This window comes from Drosophila suzukii, chromosome X (assembly GCF_043229965.1).
Source record: "Drosophila suzukii chromosome X, CBGP_Dsuzu_IsoJpt1.0, whole genome shotgun sequence".
Taxonomy (NCBI): domain Eukaryota; kingdom Metazoa; phylum Arthropoda; class Insecta; order Diptera; family Drosophilidae; genus Drosophila; species Drosophila suzukii.
This window is the reverse complement of record NC_092084.1, coordinates 14,395,992-14,417,051: the sequence shown is the minus strand read 5'-3', so window position 1 is coordinate 14,417,051 and position 21,060 is coordinate 14,395,992. Positions and strand designations below refer to the sequence as shown.

The 21,060-nt window shown below is 47.2% G+C and overlaps 3 protein-coding genes across 6 annotated transcripts; 1 reads left to right on the top strand and 2 right to left on the bottom strand.

Moving 5' to 3' along the window:
- Positions 1-1,130: 1,130 nt before the first annotated feature.
- Positions 1,131-4,020, bottom strand: Or9a (Odorant receptor 9a). The gene is made up of 4 exons (XM_036819843.3): positions 3,666-4,020; positions 3,007-3,272; positions 1,927-2,448; positions 1,131-1,312 (listed from the first exon to the last, which is right to left on the bottom strand). The coding sequence occupies exons 1-4, from the start codon at positions 4,018-4,020 to the stop codon at positions 1,259-1,261; spliced, it is 1,197 nt and encodes a 398-aa protein (XP_036675738.2). The 3' UTR covers positions 1,131-1,258.
- A 1,253-nt stretch (positions 4,021-5,273) lies between these two features.
- Positions 5,274-5,870, top strand: Neb-cGP (ATP synthase membrane subunit K, mitochondrial). Its single transcript, XM_017086621.4, has 3 exons — positions 5,274-5,423; positions 5,494-5,570; positions 5,657-5,870. The coding sequence occupies exons 2-3, from the start codon at positions 5,496-5,498 to the stop codon at positions 5,726-5,728; spliced, it is 147 nt and encodes a 48-aa protein (XP_016942110.1). The 5' UTR covers positions 5,274-5,423; positions 5,494-5,495; the 3' UTR covers positions 5,729-5,870.
- A 2,714-nt stretch (positions 5,871-8,584) lies between these two features.
- nocte (no circadian temperature entrainment) lies at positions 8,585-20,864 on the bottom strand. 4 transcript variants are annotated; one of them, XM_036819902.3, is made up of 6 exons: positions 20,215-20,864; positions 17,856-18,122; positions 17,621-17,786; positions 11,552-17,553; positions 10,148-10,252; positions 8,585-10,078 (listed from the first exon to the last, which is right to left on the bottom strand). In XM_036819902.3, the coding sequence occupies exons 2-6, from the start codon at positions 17,943-17,945 to the stop codon at positions 9,416-9,418; spliced, it is 7,026 nt and encodes a 2,341-aa protein (XP_036675797.2). In that variant the 5' UTR covers positions 17,946-18,122; positions 20,215-20,864; the 3' UTR covers positions 8,585-9,415. The 4 variants fall into 4 exon arrangements, with proteins under 4 accessions (XP_036675797.2, XP_036675798.2, XP_070853642.1 ...); XM_036819903.3 differs by lacking the exon at positions 20,215-20,864 and adding an exon at positions 19,422-19,683; XM_070997541.1 differs by lacking the exon at positions 20,215-20,864 and adding an exon at positions 19,522-19,681.
- Positions 20,865-21,060: the final 196 nt, after the last annotated feature.

The window sequence follows — 21,060 nt, the reverse complement described above, 5'->3', positions numbered from 1 at the left end:
TTGTATCTAAAAATTTAATATTTATTTTAACTGTTGCATTTCTTATCATTGTAAACAAGTTAAAACCAATACTTGTATTTGAAAGCCTGAATTATAAACCCAAACAAGTTAAAGGCAACCAAATGCAGAGTGCCCTTGCATTAGCCCATAATTTTTTGTGGGCCCCATGGCGTATACGTAATTATGTGCTTATGGATTGGCATTCGCAATTTGAAAACTTTAAAACAGTTGCAGCCGGCGTAAATAGTGGTAGATGGTCGGTGGTGGAGGCTGCTGGGCAGTTCCCAAGTATCCAAGTATCCAGGCATCCAAGTATCCAATCACGCAGCTCACTGTTGCGTGTACTTAAGACTTTTGCATCCAGCAGGAGTTTACCTTGCTCCTCGGCAGTCGCCTGTCATCAATCACGGTTCAAACAGGAAATCGTTACAGCCCGGTGGAAAATGGATGGTATTGGTGGGTGGTGGGCGTTGGGCGTTGGTTGGTGGGTGGTATTTTGAAGGGCAAGCAAGAACGGCGGAAAACGCGAAAAGATTCGAATAGTTTGCAGCAATATCACTTGCAATCCGCTCTATTTTCCCTGAAACCCCCACCCCCATCCTCCTTTACCTGTTCTTTTATTAAGGACCAAGAAAAATGCTCTAGTAAAAAAAAATGCCCGTCATGAAGGCTGGGTGGCAGTGGGTGGGTAGTACAACCTCTCTGCATTTTTAGCTGCCTATTTTGCCTGGCTGGTTATATAAATAAAACAGATTAATCCAGCAAGAAGCTAAGGTACGAATTTTACAATTGGAAAGTGTGTCAGTATACTTGCTACTAAATTGAAAGTGAATTTGTCTATTGTTATACAACTAACCACATACTTTAATTATTATTATAAACAAATAATAAATATAAGCATTGAAACATCATCAAATAATACCCTACAAACAAAGAGTACAATAAATGTCTTTTGATTTTTCAGCATTATTAAAATCTGCAATTGAACTTTTTATATAAATTTGAATATCAATATTTATAGGTAACAAAATACACCTGATAATGTCAATTTTATATTTTTTATATCTTTATACTTAAAAAGTATTTGTGATGAGAAACTTGATATCCGCCAAACAAAAAAAAAACTCTAGTTTACTTGTCTGTTTCAATGTTGTTTTTTAATATAAACCACATTTTTACTCCGTTTATTCCAAACTGCTTTGTCACCAGGCACACCTGCATATAATATTCCCTCGATGGGCACATTTTGATGTCCTTTTTAAGCATTAAAGGAGCGCAGCATCATGATGTACGACACAGCGGAGCGGACAATCTGCAATGTGAAAAAACAGGTTTTACACAGACAAAATTTGTGTTTGATGAGGATGTAACATTAAAATCTAACTTAACAATTGCCATAAAATACCTTTTAATTTTGCACATCTTTTTTTGTAATATCATTATTCGGACTATTTGAGTATTACCTATTATTGGATTTCTTAATCAAAAATCACCAGGGCTTTGAAATCGCTAGAATCCTAAAAGTATGCAGCGAATAAAGGATAGTCGTCTATCCGAATGGATTCATTTTACCACTAAGCTTAAAAAATATTGTTGCATACTTTTTGATACCAGAGGTATTTTAACCCCTTAGTTTTGCAACTCTTTTTTTTTGTAATATCATTATTCGGACTATTTGAGTATTACCTATTATTGGATTTCTTAATCAAAAATCACCAGGGCTTTGAAATCACTAGAATCCTAAAAGTATGCAGCGAATAAAGGAAAGTCGTCTATCCAAATGAATTCACTTTACCACTAAGCTTAAAAAATATTGTTGCATACTTTTTGACACAATTTGTTTGTATTTTTCATTAAAATGTACACGGTAGATGAAAATTTCGATGAGTTCACTTTGGAGGCACGTGTTCGAGTAGGGATACTCACCGCCGAGAAGGTGGCCATGCTGGCCTCGAAGAAGTAGCCCTTCATCTGACAAGGTCGCTGGGCGCGCATGGCGGCAATGAGCAGGGCCCGTTTGGTGGGCGGCGAGAAGTCGGTCCAGTTGCTCTCGTACAGCCCGTTGCCGAAGTCCAGGCTGGCACTCTTGATGTTTTCCCCGCACTTCGAGTAGATGAACAGGGCGATGAGCAGCGAGCCCACGAAGGCTATGAAGTAGAGGCTCTGTGGATTCGGGAACAGGTCCGCCACCTGGAAACCAATGAAGCAGATCTGCAGGGCCGACAGGAAGAACTGCAGAAAGATGAGCGGACGGTACTTGTCGGCGATGTGGTCGGCGATCTGGAGACCCTTCTGGTGCAGCAGGAGCACCTGGACCAGGCCCTCCACCTCCTCCTTGCCGCCCACCGCCGGCAGGTGGATCATCCGGTGCTTGGCGATCTTGAAGATGGCGCACACGTTGTAGGTGAAGAAGAAGAGCAGCGAGTCCACGCAGAGCGCCATGGTCACCTAATTGAGCAAAAGGATATACATTTTTAGAACTTTTTGATCAATTTATATACTAAAATCCCATATATCACTTGCATTTAACACCTTTTTATTGTATATTCCTACATTTCTATATACACTGATACAAAAATGGAAAGGGCAAAATAAGTATCTGCATATTGAATTCCACATTTTGTATTGTTTACATTTAAATTAAATACAAAAATAAAATAACTTTTAAAATTCATATTAAATTGCATGATTTAAGTTTAAAATATTTGTATCTAATTAAAAAATGTTCTATAAGATTTTAGATTTATTTGCTTTAACCATTTGATACACTTCTTATGTCAGTTAGAAAATGAATTCTATATTGAAACCAGAATTTAAAATTATTAGGATGAATATAAGTGTTCAGTTTAATATTTTCATCAAATCTTTTAGTGACCTATATTAAATTTAATATTTCCACATTTTAAAGCAATAAAAACAGCTATTAATGAAAATCAAATTAAAAATATTTAAATATAATATGAAATTAAGGGACTTACTACATTTCCGCTTAGATAAACCACTTACAGCACTGTAGCTGGCCATTACGTTCCACAGATAGGTGGGCACATACCACACGACCACCTGGAGATCGTATGGGTACACCCCGTTGTGGGGCAGCTCCAGGTGAATCTCGTCGCCGCGAATCAGGGACACCACTAGGCCCACGAAGGGCTTGATGGCCGCAAAAATACCCGCCAGTCCAAAACAACGGGTGTACGTCAGGCTGAGCATCTGGTCACTCTCGTTCTCCACGTCCACGATTTCCCGAGCATCTGGCCAAACACGGATTTCTGTGGGTTTGAAAAAATATTATAAAAGTCGTATTCTATTCGAAATATAATAAACTAATTCATTTGTTTGCCAAACTTCATTATCACTTTTTCTGGAACCCACCATTTTAACACATTTTTTTTTTTGTATACTGAAAAAAAAAATATATAATGTGATATTATTAAATACCATTTTTACCATAGAATATTGTTAATATTATATTGAGAAATGGTATATCTTGGATTTCCTCTATATAAAAATGCTCTCAAATCGAATAAAGATAAAAAGAAAGCAAACATCGAAAAATAGGTTGAATCTATACTGAATTTCCTCTAGATGATCATCAATTAATTATCAATTTAATTCTCTGTGTAGAAGGTGAACCATCTAAAATGTAGATTCTATACACTCACCCTTGTCGAGAATGCCCCTGATGTGGTAGATCAGTCCGACGAACTGCTTGCGGTGGTAGCAGAAGAGCAGGAACTTGACCAGGGTGAGCATGCTGGCGAAGGTGGAGCCGAGGGTGTCGGAGAGCAGGCTCACCTGGGTGATGTACTCGTGGGCGGCGAGGAACATGGGCAGCATGAAGAGGAAGAGCGGCCCCATGGTCACAAAGGTGAGCCACGTGCGGTCGTTGACGGTTGTGGGACTCCAGAGGTCGATGCCCATGCAGCGGTAAACGAGGATTTGGACCCGCAAGGATTGGTCCTGGCGCTGGTCCTCCTGACCCTGATTCTGTTTCTTTTCCGGGACCTTGTCGCTCATTTTGAACAGCCGGGTTTTAAAGTCAGTTTCTGTCTCCTGATGGGCTTTTATAGTCCCCAGGCAGGGGGCGTGGCAGTGAATGTCATGTCAAAAATACAGTAGAACTTCTATATCTTATATCCAGGCCAAAAAGCCTTATAATTTTATTGGGACTATACACAGTGAAAACTAGTTTCTATTTCAATTTCAAATCTTCGTATATATATAGAATCAACATTAATAAATGACAATCTATTTTAAAATCCATATAATTTAATTGAGAGTATGTCCTATGAAATACCATCGCATCAAAAAATATTCCTAAAACAGAATACAAATCTCACAGTCCTGATAATTATTAACTAAAATAAAATTTTACCAATTTTTAGTTTACCTCTACCAAGTTTTATGAATGATTGTATTTTTTTCTCTAGTCGTGGGAGGTTGAGGATTCGGCACTGCTTTCATTTAAAATGCTTCCTTTGTGCGCGAATTTGTGGGTTAAATGGGTGTGGACTTGGGTGGACTTCAAGTGCATTTATGCCTCTAATTACAGGATATTTTTTTGCCTCTCGCTGCATTCTATTTAATGCCGGCCCTTTCTCTTGCTCGTCCTGACAATGAAATATCAGCCTTTAGTTCCCAGAAGGTGCAGTTTAATTTTAATGAGTCTGTGGGGCGTTTATATTTAGCTTAATTAGATGCGATTTGCCAAAGCTGCTATTGACATTTGATAAGGACCCTATAATTTGACATTTGACTCACTCGCGTTGACACAAATGCAAAGGTAAATGGTCGGTCAAGATTAAATTTCACTTGGCCCATTTTTAATAAGTAATTTATCGCAATTTATTTTTAGAGCAAAGAAATAAAAAACAACCTCAAGAAAGCAGGAATTATCTAAAGAAAGTTGTAGTGTATGCACCATTTTATTTTATTAAAATTAGTTTCAAATAATATCACTATTATGGATTGGTAAAACCTACTTATATCAAAATCCAATATCTTTCATTTTTAATGACACTAATAACAAATTTATGAAGTATTATATATATACCGAAAGAAACCGCTTCTTTATGTTTCTTTATAATTAATAACATATAATTTTTTATAATTAACTGTCATAAATTAATTTAATAAGTATTAACTTTGCCTTTTAAATTTTGCCGCCTAACTATTAGCAAGCAAATAAATCAGTGTTGCCTAACGCACCCAGCAAATCAAATTGTTCAGGGGAGTGTCTCCGCTAGGCTAGCGAAGACACCTTAGTGTGACCTTTTATGGTTTGGTATATTTGAATACATAAAACTGGTATGTTATATCGATAACATATCGGTCAGACTGATGACAGTTGTATAACCTCCGCCGAAAATATTTTTTCTGGCGACTGCAGCAGCTCGAATTCCGTGCAAATAAACCTTGAAGTGAGTAGAACAGGACCACAGAGCACTGCCCTCCAGATTGCACTTACAACACACTACATTTAATTCGCAGAAATGGCTGCCGAAGGCGAGAAACTGACCGGTCTGTCGAAGATCTTCAATGGCTCAACCATGAGCGGCCGTGCTAACGTGAGTAGTGTGGTTTTCCGGCTCTACCCATCGTAATCCTAATCCGGATGTTATGCCATCTCGTGGCTCATTTTTCTATCCTCCAGGTGGCCAAGGCCACGTACGCCGTCATGGGCCTGCTGATCGCCTACCAGGTGCTGAAGCCCAAGAAGAAGTAGGGCGCTCCACCTCTCATCCGCCGCATCCGAAGTTTTGGTTCCGTGGATCCCGGGTATCCACCGCTGGATTCCGGATCAGTTTATTTTATGTGTAGTGCAAGACCATGAAGGAATAAATAAGCTGAGAATGTAACACACTGAATTCCGAAGTGCATTATGTAACGATCCTGGGACTGCCATTTGATTTCATGGCATGTATATGGCGGATCTCTTTGAAATAAGCTCGCCAAATCGTGCCTCCTTATCCATACTGATCTTGAGGCCCCAAGGCCCATATAACAACATTTAGCTTCACCAGGTTGTGGAGAAAAGTCCATATAGACTAGGGGCACACCTGTTCTTACTTCCTTGTTGTGCATCTTCAAGAGAAGACCTATTATCCAGCTCCTTAAAGCCACTGAAAGATTGGATTTTGTATAATACAAAACTCTATATAACCTTCATATTCAGAACATTATGATGGTCCTATCTAGAACCTGTTTCGAGTTAGTAGGATATTTAAGAACACAAAAACTAGCAAACATTTTTAAAAATAGTTTCTGAAATTTAAGTGTCTCAGTTACCACAAGATGGTCAAAAATCAAAATGCTGACTAAAATATAAAATCTTTAAATTAGATTGCATCCAGAAAAATATTTTTGACTAGAACTTATACCGCTCTTGATGATATTTTCTGTTCTGTTATTTATAAAAGCTTTATTGTTTATTAACATTATTTCATTTGTTAATATGACTTCTTTAAATTTTGAAACGGGTTGAAAATGATTTGATTGTATTATCCATTATAAACAATGCATCTGCATTTTTCTAGTCCTATTGAGCTCAATCCAGGATCCAGAATATATTTAGCAAGACCTACGAAGTGAAAATTAAAAATATAGGCTGTACAAGTTTTATGTTAGGAAAATAGCAGCGCCAGCATAGAATCATCTCTTTTAATCCCATATGAAGTTGAATAGTATTTGCAGATTATTTTTCCAAACAAAATTGCGACCTGCAAGCTAGAAAATAATTATGTACTTTTCCCAAACAGCACCGGCAGTATAGAACCGTGCCTTTCTATCCCACATAAATACAATAAGTCGCCGAATGGAATAAGCAGTAGTTTTAAATAGTCTAGGAACACATCTACCAAACTTCATGTTTGATTTCCTTTTTGGTTTTGGTTTTCTGTTTTTAATATTTTATTTAAAGTTTTTATTTCATTTCAAACTTGCTTTAAATTTCCTCTTTTTCGTGGGTAGGGACTTTTTGAGGGGGGCGGGGCGGGGCGGAGCATTCGCTGCCCCAGTTTATCGAAATTTCAGTATTACTAAAAATTAATTTGAATGAATTGAATGTAAAAATGGTTTACATATACTTGTATGCATATATGCCATGTACGCTTCTCTTCTCCACCACTCTACTCTTCCTCTTCGTTCCGTTTCCTGCCTAACCGTCATCGTCATCGCTATCGTTATCATTCTTATGTTGTTACTATCCTCGTTTGGTGGAGACGGAAAACCAGATGATGCATTTAAAATATAGGTATAAATTAATGTTTATATCATTTATCAATATGCTATATAATATACCTTTTACATGTATTGTGTGATAGCAAGCTTGATTTGTTACTTTTACTCATCATTTCATTAATTTGTGTTTGCTTTCGATTTCTTTTTGTTTTGTTTTGTTTTCTTTTCTTTTTTTCTTTTATAACTAAACATTGCCTGGCATAGCAAACCGCCCAAATATTTTGGGCTTTTTCGTATGTGGGCGTGGCTTGGGCGTATGTGAGAGAGAGTGTGTGTGGGTGTGGACTAATTAATATCGCTATATGGTTTCGTTTTTTATATTTTCGGTTCAGAAGCCTAGCGAAAAGTGCCTTGCTTTTGCTCTTCTTTTTGTTTCTTGCATTTCTTATTTTGCATTGTTTAATTATTAATTCTACTACATTTAGTTGCATAGTCCTGCGGAGTAGGGCAGGGATTTCGTCGCTCCGGTTGGCTTTATGGGGTTAAGAGATCCCTGCCCTACTCCACCGGATTTCGATCCGAGTATATTCGTATTAATTACTGTTACTGGGATATATGTGTGGGTTTTGCGTTTTCCTTAAAAATGTTTGCTGGAGTGTTTTCGTTTTTCGCTTGGATTTTGCCTATATATATATATATATTTATGTGTGTGGTGTCGTGTGTTTTTGTCTTGTATATGCCATACATATCATATCCATGTTAAGTTACAGTTACATAATGAATTACACATTTATATAAATCGGTTAAATTTCATTTTGCCTCCACACCTCACCTGCCCACCGTTTGCATTCTACCATTGAGCATAAACGTCCTTTTACGTGTGTTTTTTCTTTTCAAATTGTAGCAGGACTGGCGGGTTAATGATAATCGATTAACTAATTATCGCCGGAAGCGGCCGAGGTGGCAGCACTGGCTGCGAGGGTTTCGGCGGCGTTGCCACCCGTGTGCGATTGCGCTGAACACTATTTTCAAATTTTAGCTTGGGTCCATTTTCGTTTTGCCCTCTGTTTTAGTTTTAGTTTTAGTTAGGATCAGGGTTTAGTTTACTATATTATATATAACAATATAGAGCCCACCGAGTACAATTTTGTGACGCAAGTGTCTATATGTCTTAGTTGTTCTTTAAAAGACGACAATATTTCTAAATGTATTTGTTTTACGTTTGAACTTAACTTTGCGCTTAAACAAACTGTTATTTTTTTTCTCCCTGGTTTGTTAGCTCTCTCTCTCTCTCTTTCTCTGTCCGTCTATGTCTGTCTGTCTCTCTCTCTCTCTCTGTCTGTCTCTCTCTTATTCGCTGTCTACACAGAAAGATTCATATCGATAGATATAGATAGATAGATAGATGGTATATATAATGTATATTGTAGCATAATCATAAATTAGAATTATTAGTTGATTTTTTGTTGGTTGCAAAAAAATTAAACAATATGTATATATATAAAGAAATTAAAGCAGACGCAGTGCCAAAGGTTCATTTTGTTTTTGTTGTTTTGTTTTTGCTTTGTTTAAAGGAGAAAGACTCTACTACAAAAAATCATAAGTATATAAAAGTAATATATTATTATGTAAATTTGTTTGACAAAAAATACACTCTGCTATTTTGTATGTATGTATGTATATGTAAATGTATGCATGTGTGTGGGTGTGTGGTGTTGTGTTTTTTTAAATATTTCTTCTTGCAATTAGGTATTCCTTACTCGTTTCCTGTTGAACCTTTCGTCTTCTCACTTTCGATTTGCGATTTGCGATTCACGATTACTTTCTTCGCTACGGTTGCTTTCGCCGATTTTTGCTGAGTTGCCATTTTTGCGGTTGTGACGGGGAATCCCCCCAATTAGCTCACTTGCCTACTCACATCACATCACATTGACCCCTTTCTCGAAGGTTGGATGTCTGTCTGTGTTTCGCCTGGTTTTGCTTGTTTTAATATTCCACTTTTCTAGTCATACTCCTCCTGACTTCCTCTGTTTACGTTTTCGGTTCTCGGTTTGGATAGCACACTTTCCTCCAGCTCTGGGCCAATCTGCGCTTGATCTTCCTCCTCATCATCCTCTTCCTTCTCCGCTATCCATCTCCGGTTCTGTGTTTCTGTTTCGGGGGTTTCCTGGTGGGTGCTGTTTGCTGGCCGGGGTCGACTGGGCGGTGGTGGCTGGTGGTGACCACCTGGCGCTCAGTTCGCATGCCATTCACCCCGATTGCCGGCACCGCCAGCTCCCGAGGCGTTATTCGCATAGTAGGGCTTCCCGGGTCCAGAGCCCGCCGCTCCGCCCGCTCCTCCTGCGCCGCCTGCTCCACCTGGTCCACCATTGCCACCGTTATTGCCGCCGGGTGGGCCCACAGGTGTGTTGCTGCCACCGCCGCCGGCACTTCCGGCCACGCCGCCGCCACCGGTCACTTGTCGCATATTTTGGGCCCGCTGAGCCGCCGCCGCCACTGCCGCTGCCTGTTCCCGTTGCTGCTGCTGCTGCTGTTGCTGCTGCTGCTGTTGTTGCTGCTGCTGCTGTTGCTGTTGTTGTTGCTGCTGCTGCTGTTGCTGCGGATGCTGCGGGTAATTGTTGGGCCGCTGAATGGGCGTGGGATAGCGTCCCTGACCGCCGCCGCCGCTCTGGCCCACGCTGCCGACGCCATTGCCACCGCCATTGCCGCCCACTTGGGAGCCACCGCCTCCTCCGCCGTTGCCGCTACCGCTGCCCACGGCTCCGCTGCCTCGGCCGCCCAGGGCGTTCATGTTCGGCCCGTTGCCACCGCCGCCGCCGCCCTGTCGCTGTTGCTGCTGTTGTTGCTGCTGAGATTGCTGCTGCTGCTGCTGCAGCACCTGGTTCTGCAGATCCCACTGGAAGGAGAGAAGAGGGAAAGGATGGATAAAGCCAGTTTGCCGGGGAGCTCAGAGTAGCACACTTACCGCGCCGTAGTTCTTGTGGTGCGGCGGACTGGGCTGCGACTGCACCTGCTTGGCCAGACCGAGGCTCATGTCGGCGCTCAGTGGACTCTTCAGCTGACGACCCATCTGCGGAAAGAAGCGGAAATACGATTAGTGAATGAAGCTACAAACAACCATTAATGTAAACGCCTATTATATCTTTTGAGGTCACAATCTATAAACTATACTTCACTTGTAAGTGTGCTACAATTTTTAAGCAGTAGTTTCAATCATCTTCGATCCTTAGTTAAATTTGGTCAAGAAATCAGTAATTGATAACTATATTATTAATCACAAGTTCATATTTTGACTATCTCAATTTCATATTAGAGTTTTTCTTACTGACACTTCTTGTTTCAATACAAGATGGACTCCAAACATTTGTTGGAAGGCATTTTAGGGATTCAAACAAATTACAAACCAGAAATCTAATACGGCTTTACGAAATCTTTGCAAAGACTTACAAACTATAATCTACCCAAAATACTGTCGTTATTACACTTTTATAATATTTCGAAATCTTTTTTCAGAAAACTGATATTTTGGACCTATAAAGTTTCGAACGACATTCTAAAACATCTTAATTTGGGTTACTGACGGTGTTAAAACTTTAGTCATCTAATAAGTTGGAGCCGAAAGCAAGTCCTGAGCAATTCACATTTAGCCAACCTTCTTTCCTCTAGTTACTTTTTATATAGCGAAGAATGGAAGCTTTGAATCAATATCGACCACCGACTGCACAAACCACATTAATTTAAGACCCTTGTGTTATTTAAAGTATGAAAACAACTTGATACTAATGTACCAATCGTTTATTGAGTATTTATTCTTCACATGGTTCAAGCACAATTATCTCGCTCAAAATCAATCAAAATTTACTACTTTTGAACCATATTGAAAAATTCGAACGTACATGGGGGTGAAAAGCCTATTACAAATGTATTTGTGGCAAAAAATATTACATATCTGTGGCAAAAAACATTGGGAATAACACAAAGATAAATACATCGTATATGACATTTCTTCTGCATTTCTCTGGCTCCAAATCTTGCTTAATTCTTGATTCCAACTTCCGTTAATCACGTTGGCATTGTTTCGCTTCAAAAAACAAATAGTTAAACGATAATATTGTAATGGCTTTCTTCACTGCGAACAAGTGTTTTCAAAAAATCGGGAATATATCAACGATAAATCCAACATATATAATATCTCTCTGGCTCCAAATCTTGCTCAAACTCGCTTCCACACACCTTCCATTAAACACTTAGGTGTATGGTCTTTATGGTCTTGAATTGTTTGTCTTGTTTATAAAGAACTAGGAAAACGACAATATGGTTAATGGTATGGGATAGTGGGTATTGGGTCGTCTCCTCTTCCTCCGCTTACCGAGTCTTGCATGTGTGCCTGGCCCTGGCTTCCCTTGAGATAAGCCGCTCCGGGCGTTGGTCCGCCGCGGTACTGATTGATGCTGGCCGCCGTCAGGAGCTGTGAGTTCATGAACTGCGTGTTAAAGGTGCCCATCGTGTGCTGCGACTGCGGCGGTCCATTGGAGCCGGGCGGTCCGCCCTGATGGCCGCCATACATGCCCGCGGCAGTGGCCAATCCATAGCTCTGCGCTCCGCCATTGCCCTGCGGCGGTGGTCCGCCGTAGAACTGCGGTCCGCTGGGTCCGCCTGGCGCCGAATTCGAGTAGTAGCTGTTTGACTGCAGCTGATGAGCGCCCGGCGGCGGACCACCCTGTCCTGGATGCTGCGGCGGCGGGCCCGCATAAAGATTCATGTACTGCTGGGTGGTGGCATACGGGCCGGGTCCTGGTCCCGGACCGCCACCGCTGCCCGCCGATTTGGAACCGATGGCTCCGATCGGCTGCTGGCTGGGCGGCGGCTTGGCCGCCCCTGATGACATCATGGAGTTGCTGCTGGACGAGATTATGGCCACGGCGCCGTGATTGCTCGGATTGCTCAGCTGCTGGGAGCTGGGCTGGCCAAAGGGACCCGGTCCCGGACCCGGACCACCGCCCAGACGGAACTGCGAGGAGAGGTTCGAGTACATGTCCGGAGTGGGCGCTGTGGGCGGTAGGCTGCCGCCGTGCGGTGTCTGCATCGCATAAGCGTTTACGTTGACATTGAAGGGACCGCCGCCCGCGGCTGCTGCCGCCGCCGCCGCTGCTGCTGCCGCATAATGGTTCGGGAAGCTGTGGGCGGCCGCCGCCGCCGAGTAGGCGGGCGAACGGCTCGAATGATCGAGCGAATGGAATGGAGCGTACAGATTGCCGCCCTGTGACGGTGGCGGCGGCGGCATCTGCGACGAGTTGAACACCACGGCCGGCGGGCTGGGGATCGTGGGAATGCCACCAACGCCAAACTGTGGTGACGCCTGGTAGAATGACGGCTGCTGCTGTTGCTGGTGGGCCTGCTGCTGCTGTTGCTGGTGTGCTTGCTGCTGCTGTTGCGAGTGTTGCTGCTGCTGCTGCTGGCTGGGCGGCGGAGACATGCCTAGGTGCTGCTGCTGCTGCAACTGCTTGGTCTTCTGGTGCGCCTGCTGTTGCTGCTGGGGACTGGGGTAGTCCTCCTGCTGGAACTCCAACGATCCCGCGTCGAACGGCGACCCATGGCCATAGCCATGGCCATGACTACCGGGCACCGGGCCCGGCGAGGAGAGTGCATGGTGTTGATGGTGCGCCTGTGCCTGCTGCTGCTGGTGGTGCTGCGCCTGCGCTGCCGCCACCGCTGCCGCCGCCTGCTGTTGCTGCTGCTGTTGGTGGTGGTGGCTCTGCATGTGCACCGCCGACACCGCATAGTGGGGCATTTGCTGGTGCTGCTGCTGGTGCTGTGAGGCGGCCACTGCGGCCACAAAGGAGGCGGCACTCATGTGGCCACTGCCATCGTCACCCGCTTGCTGCGGTCCTACCACCTGCTGCTGTTGCTGCTGCTGTGCAACCACCTGCACCTGCGACTGCTGTTGCTGTTGCGGCTGCTGTTGCTGCTGCTGCTGCACTTGCGCTGGCGATGGGCCGTCGGACATGGGTGTGGCCGATTCCCAAACCTTCTTCACGCTGGCTATCTTCATGTTGAGATCCGCCGTCGAGTTGTTTTGCTGCTGCTGCTGTTGCTGCTGCTGCTGCTGGGAGTGTTGTTGCTGTTGCTGCTGCTGGCTGGCCGTTTTATCGATCGTATCCACCACCTTTAGGGGTGTGGTGGGATCGTCGCCGAAGCTGAAGCCCAGTTTCATGTCCTGGGAATCCTCGCCGGCTCCCGATGCCGTCGCCTTGCCACCGAAACTCATCTGAGACAGTGCACTGGACAGGCTGTCCACGGTCATGGTGGCGCCGCCACTGGACACCGAAAGCGCTCCGGGCTTGGTCACCACCACGGCAGCGGCCGCTGCCTGCTGCTTGTACGTGGAGTTCTCAAAGATTATCGTGTTCACCGGGGCGCCGGCGTCCAGCAGGAGATTGGTCGATGGACCCGAGCCAACGGCCCCCAGCGAGGCCTTCTCGCCAATGGCAGGCAACTTGCTGCCCGCCACCTTCTCACCGCCGACAACGGCACAGGACTCACCCTTCTTCTTGTCCGCCGAGCCGGGAACTGCGACCGATGATGATGTGGCAGTTACGGATCCCACTACAGAGCCCGCTGGCGAGAGGCCCGGTGGCAGGCGGCCCGCTGCGTCCTTCTGCAACTCATCCTTCGCTAGCAGGGCAGTGTTGTGGGCGGGGGCCAGAGTGGCAGTCTTGTCCTTCTCCTCGCCGCTGAGCGCAGACGAATCCTTGTCATCCTTGCTTGGTTTGTGCAGGCCGGCGCTGAGTGCCAGCTGGTTCTGCTTGGTCTTGTCCAGGTCGGCGTCCGACTCGGAGGTGCGCTGTTGCTTGCCGTATTCTTCATAGCCGAGTCTGCCATAGCTACGACCCGCTCCACCCGATCCTCCAGCAGAGCCGGTGCCCACGGGCTGGCGACGATAACCAGAGGCGGAGCCGCCACCGCCTCCTCCGCTAGAGAGGCCACCGCGTCCTCGTCTCGAGGGTTCGCCACGGGGCGAGAAGCCCGCCTTGTTGGCCGCAGCCTGACCGGAATTGGATGCAGAACCGCCTGCTTCCTTGGGGCTGCGACGTGCTGCTCCTCCAGCTCCGCCTCCGCCGCTGCTGTAGCAGTCCTCGTCCACGTCCTCGGAGTGCTCAGATTGCTCACCGCCGCTGCCGTAGTAGCGTCTGCCACTGCTACGATTGCTGCCCCAGTCGCTTGCGCTTCGCTGACTGCGGTAGCTGCTGCTGATAGCTGATCCGACAGCTGATCCACCACTGCCGCTGGTATAGCTGCGACCACCACCACCTCGTCCACCACTTGCCGCTCCGCTCCTGGGACTCGGCCGCTTATTGCCGGACTTGTCATCGTCCACCTTGCCAGCGGCTGATGCTGCCTTTGACTTGTCCTCCGATTCCAAGGCAGACTTGTCGTCAGCTCTCTCCTCTCCTGTCTTCTCTATCTCCACACTGCGTCGCAGAATCTGTGTGGGCATGGGTTCGGTCACCAGCGTCTTCTGCTGTTGCGGCGAGGCGGGCAGCTGCTTCTGCTGGGTCGAAGACTCCTCACTGAGGCTCGGCTGACGGGCCGGTCGCTGGAGGATCTTTATTTGCACAGCCGAATCGTGGCTGTGGCTCGAGGAGAAGCTCTCCTCGCGGTGGCGATGATGCACCTTCTGCTCGGCATCCGTTTGCTCTGCCCACGACGAGCAAGAGCCGCTTCCACCACCCAGCACATCATCACCAGCCGATGATACGCTGGTCTTGCGATGCGAGTTCTCGGATATGCTGCGCGGCAGGGCTTGCACCTGCCGGTAGTCCTGACCGCGGGTGAACCGCTGCTGCTGCTGTTCCAACTCCTGTTCCTCGCGAGCACTGCTGCTGTCGTGACGGTTGCGTCCGTATCCGCCGCTTCCTCCGACACTGGCACCTCGCTGCGCATAGCCGCCAGAAATGCTTCGACCCTGGCCAGCATTTGTTGGTGCTCCTCCACTTGCGCCAACTCCACCGCTTACGCCACCCTTTTGCAGGTAGCGAGAATTGCTATCGAATGCGCTGCTGGCAGAAGCACTCTTCTCCAAGCGCGGCAGCTGCTGCTGTTGCTGCTGCTGCTGGCGCTGGAAACGGGGTGGTAAATTGGATTGGAAATGGGTGAGGAAGTTCTTTTGACCGTAGTCGCCGCCAGCCGAGGAGGAGGCAGATACTGCTCCTCCACCGCCGCCAGCTCCTCCCGTGGGAGTGACGCCGCTGCCCAGACTGGAGATGCTTCCCCTGGGTCGGCGGTGCAGTCCGGCGCCACCACCTTGGCCTCCACCCTCATCTTCGCTGACATTGCCCAGTGGTGCGGATGGGGGCGCCACATCATTGGTCAGCGATGCGGAGCCCGAGGATGAGAGGACTCCGGCCTCGGCTCCGGCCAGAGCTGCTGCCGCTGCCTTCTTGCTATTCATCTTCATCTCTAGTTCTTGCAACTTTTTGGCCGCCGCCTGCTTCCGTTCCATCTCGCGACGCTCCTCCTCCTCCTTGCGCAGCTTCACTCGCTCATAAACGCTGGCATCCAAGGCAATGCCACCGGCCACAGGAGCTCCCACGTTGCCAGAGCTGCCACGATGACCGTTCTGCTGGCGAATCTCTTGCTGCTGCTGCTGCTGTTGCTGCAACTGTTGCTGCTGCTGCTGATCCTGATTAACTTCCGACGGCTGTTCGCGTTCGGTGCTCTCCTTGCCGCGCTGCCAACTGGTTGTGGAGGCGGACAGCTTGCGTTGATCATTTCCAGCCAATACTGAGGAGGATCCCTGCGACTGCTGCTGGGCGGAGCCGTGCTGCTTGCCCTGCCCCTGATGCTCCTCCGGCGTGGACTCGTCGTCCGAGAATGTTAGTTTCTTCGTGTAGTCAATGTCGTCCTGCTTGGTCCAGCTATCGTCCTTGGCGATGGCATTGAGGCGCTCCAAGTCCTCCTCGCGAATGATGGGACGCTGCATTTGGGCCACCTCCGGCTCCACCACATAGTCCTTATCCTTGCGTCCGCCTCCGACGCCGCCGCCTCCGTTAGCCTGCTGCTGCTGGGATTGTGGTGGAGTGGGTGATCCTCCAATGCCCAGTCCGGATTGCGGGGGTGAGGAGGAGGTCGGTGGACGTTTGGGAATGACAGTGGCCGCCCGGAAGCCGCCACTGCCTACCACCGCTGGCGAGGCGGAACGAGCACCGAGGATGCCGTTCTGGTAGGGTGCGCTGGGCAGGGCACCAGAGTCCAAGGATCCGCCGGCCAAGATGCTGGCCGCCGTCGCTCCGGTAGCGGGCAATGGAGCACCGCTGCGCATGAACGAGGGCATCAGCGAGAGAATGGGCAGGGGCACAGCTCCGCCCGAACCTCCTCCTGCCCCACCATTACCGCCCATCTGGTGGTGGACCGGGCCCTGTAGGTTGAGACCCTGGTCCGCTGCCGCAGCAGCTGCCACCTTGGCCGCCTTCTCCTGCTGCTGCAGCCAGGCGGCCGTGTCGTTCTGCGGACGAAGGCTTAGCTCGCCAAGCTCCGAGGACCCGCCGCCGACGTCGTCGCTGCCATCTCTGTAGTCGCGATGCGAGTGGTGTCCATACTGGCGCCCGTGGCCATGGTGGTAGTCCCGATGGTGCTGTTGCTGCTGGTGGTGGTGCTGTTGATGCTGCTGGTGGTGCTGCTGATGCTGGTGGTGGTTTTGGTGGCCGGCATGGTGCGCCTGATTCTGATAGTGGCTCTTGCCCGCTCCAGCACCGGATCCAACACCCGTTCCCGAACCGCCGCCGGCGCCGCTGCCAACTGTGCCGTCCAGCGTGGGGAACTCGTACTGGAATTGCGGACTCTGGTAATGGGGAACAACTTGCTGCTGCTGGCGGCCAAAGTGCTGACCGCCCGAGCCGCGCTCGTGTCCTGTGGTGATTGCAGACCATGTCTTGGGCGAGTTGACTGAGTGTCCGCCCGATCCGGATCCTTGGCCTCCTCCTCCTCCTACTCCTGACGAGCCGCCGCCGCCCGATCCACCTGCACCTCCGCCGCCGGAGCTGCCAACGGAGTTGTTGATTAATTTAAAGTTCTTGTTGCCGCCGCCTGAGATGCCGGCGTTGTTGTTGCTGCTGCTGTTGTTGCTATTGACGAACTTTCCAGCGTTCAGGCCGAGACCGATGTTGTTGTTGTGGTGGTGCTGGCTGTGAGCTTGCTGCTGGGTATGATGGCCGCCAGCAGATGACGATGCAGCTCCTCCTCCGCCTGATCCCGCTCCGCCTCCTGCTCCTGAACTTCCGCTGTGGGCAGTGGTGTTGTTGTGGCTAGTGTTGGTTCCTGCCGCGCCTGATCCCGCTGACCCGCCTGCGCCCGATCCTCCAGATGTGGCTCCTGCAGATAGTTATTTATCAGTTAGTTATACATCTTATATCGATCTACTTGATAGAGGAACACCCACCTTCGACTGAGACTAGGAGATTGTTGTTGCTGCTGGTGTGGGTCTCGGCCTTCAGGGATGGCAGATTGGCTGGTGGTCGCCGAGCGGACGGCACTTTGCCCAAGATTTGCATTCCATGTTTACGTGGCACTTGATTCTTTTGTGCAGATGGTTCACTCGACTCGCCCTGTGTGAAAAAAATCAAGATAAATTAGCTTAGGATCGTTTTAGATGAATATCTAGAGGCTCTACTTACGCGGCTATTCTTGTACATGCGATTTATATCCAACGCTGTGAATTTGGGCTTGGCATTTCGCTCTCCCCTACTTCCCCCCAGTGTACTCATGCTGCCAATAGATCCTCATTAGCGTTAGCTTCCTTCACGCCGCCGCCGCGCTACTCGTCTTCCCGCTGCGCTGGAGGATGGGCTAGGATGTGGCTGTGGCTCTGGATAAGAACGAGGATAAGGTGCTGGGATCACCGCTTTTGGGCCGAAGCTCCTTGTTTCAGTCTTTCAAGTAGGCTGTAAAAAAGAACAGATAGCGATAAAATTGAGTACAAAGTGGGTTTTGTTTGGTGTTTTGGTAAGCTTGGCTTTGGGAACTCCTTTATTTAGCCACCCCCGGCCGATCTGCACCACTAATGGGACCAGTGGTGTATCTGAAATACAATGTAAAGGGGTCTTGAATTTTATTGGGAATTGAAATAACTTATTGCGACCACGATTATTTTGGAATATTCTCTCTTGTAACTTTTACTTAAGTTATTAATCCCATGAGTTTAAAAAAAATGTGTTCTAAAGTTTGCGTTTCCTCGGAAATACTTCAAAAAACTACAAGTTCTGGAAAACCAAATGATTTGAGGGGAGGTTTTCTAAACTAATCAGTCGAAAATTCTTCTGATATTCGTAGACTCGACTTAAGTTCCCATTTTCTCCAAATTACTGACCAAAATTACAAGTCCTGGAAAACCGAATGATTTCCAAGAATTTTTTTCCAACAGTTTAAAAATTCTTTGTAAATCTCTGGGACACCGCCTGATTTTGCTAAATAGTAAAATTAACCCTTTCAATTTGAGCAACTGTTGAAATAATCAATTGGGATTTTGTTGATATTGCGTTTATTACGATAGTAATAGGGGATAGTTATCCCCAGTGACCCCCCTCGATCCACCCATGGGTGCACCAATGTTTGGTGTGAGCAGGACAGCCAGTGGCACTCGGCACACGCAACTGAGAGGCTGCCTTAGGTGAGTAGCAGTGGGAGCGAGACGGCTAGAGGAGTCTGCCAGCACACACACAAACACCAATAGACCAGCGGCAGAAGCGGCAACGCATTGAAAGAATTTTTGCGGTGGCGTCTTGTAATAATTGTTGGGAGGGGGCGTGGAGGGGAGGACGAACAATGGCTGACAACTGCAGCAGCAGCCACAACAACAAACACAACAGAAATGGGGACAGTAAAATCCTCCCAACAACAATACCCGGTGCAGGGCATTTAAAATGTAAGCAATTTGCCTGATGCAAGTGTGAGGATACTAGACAATCTCTAAACGCTTGGCAACAATTCTTTTTTCTTCTCCTTTTTGTTGTAATAACAACCATTCACAAGAACAACGCACACTAGCACAGGCACTGGTGCACACACACACACATATGTATAGGCACAGAGAGCGAGAGGCTTTGATAGTTATTATTTAATCGACGAATGCAATTTTCTTTTTTGTCTTACAGCCAAGTCCTTTTATTTATGTTTGCATGTGTATGTATGTATGTGCAGTGGCTGGCAGAAGCAAACAAAGAGAAGAGAAAAGTGAAATATACCGTTTAAACACCACACACGCACACAGCGACACACTCGGGGAGTTTCGTTTTTGTTAGGCAGCGATGATAAACTGAATGGAAAACGCTCAAATTGGTTTACTTTGAATGTTTCGCGGTTTGCTGGCACACTCGGCCGCCTGTCTAATGGATATTCGACTGCGGTTGATCGTTTTATTTCGCATAAATTGCTAACTTTTGGTTCTGCTTTCCACCGTCCGACGTAAAGTTTGCCGCTGCTTCTTCTTCGTCGTCGTGTTCTTCCTCTTCCACTTCGCACTTTTCGCATGTATTGCGTGCGTGTGAGTGGTGTGGAGCACGGCGTTGCCACCGGTTCTTAGAAATCTAGCCAGACCGGTGCGGGAATTAATGCAGGGGTGGCAGGCCAGAAAACACCTGGCAATTATTAAACAATTAGAGGGCCCTTCGCTCGCCTGTTGTTTGCTGATTGAACACAATTTGACGCAAACACTCTGCCTATGAGGACGATTAAAAGGAAAACGGAAAACGAAAATCTGCCGCCGACAAATGCAACGCTGTTTGCCGGACAGAGCAGGACGACAGGACGAGCTGCGCTCTGTTCGCTCCCACTCACACACAGCTCGCTTTTTTAACAAAGTCAGCGAAAGTATTTTCCATTTAGAGTAGATTTCTAGGGAAACCCGTCGAGAAATGGGGCTCGGCCCTGTGGAAATAAGCACAATTTGCAATCCCCTGTTGGCCAAAATCTCGATTCCGGCCTGAGATTCGGCCAGCGGCCAGAGCGAGAACGAGCATGAGAGAACATATAACTTACCCTTTCGCACGCAGAGCACACACCGCAAACACAGTTCGTTGCTCCTGGCTTCTTTCTTTCCGTTGCTTATTTCCTTTTTTTGCACTCTTTCTGGCGCTTACTCAGCGCCGCTTGCGAAAACGCGGAACGAAAACAAAAAGAGAGCGCAATGGGATGTAGATGATGTGTTGTTGTTGTTAATGAGCAGTCGCCTTTGTTCGACAGAATCTTCGATTTGGTTGAATTTCGATTGCGATTTTCGATTTGGTTGCGATTTTCGCCTATGTTGCGCTGGCTTTGTCAGCGCTCTCGCTCGCACTCACTGGCACTCGCCTCGCACTCGCAACTCTCACCGCTCTCCCTCTCCGCTCACTCGCGCCGTCTCTCTCGCGCGCTGTCGCTTTTTGCAAGTGTAGATGGAAAATGGTATCGAATGAGATGGAGATGAGGAGGCCCCAAGTGCTCGGTTCCGATTCTGAAACCCGTTTGAATCACTTTTCCCACGGGTTTTTGCTGCAGTTACGCACACACGCACACGCGCCGACTGGGCTGATTGGCAATTGGGTTTTAATTACTTGCGTTGCGTTCTTTTCACGTAATACGTAATTGTCATTAGTTTTAAATCGTATGTATTATTTTTTTTGCCATTTTACGGCCACCGTTGCCAGATGTGAGTGGGTGAGCCGCGGTGCTGCCCAATCGCGCGCAGATGCCTATCGTTATCGATAGGTGTGGCTGTCAAGATAGCAGGTTTTCTCTATTTTATATTAAAATTTATTTAAATGAAGCGGCCGTTATTCTTTAATTAATAGCTTTATAAAAAACGTTACTTGTGGGAATTAATATTAAGAAAAGGGATACCAGGGA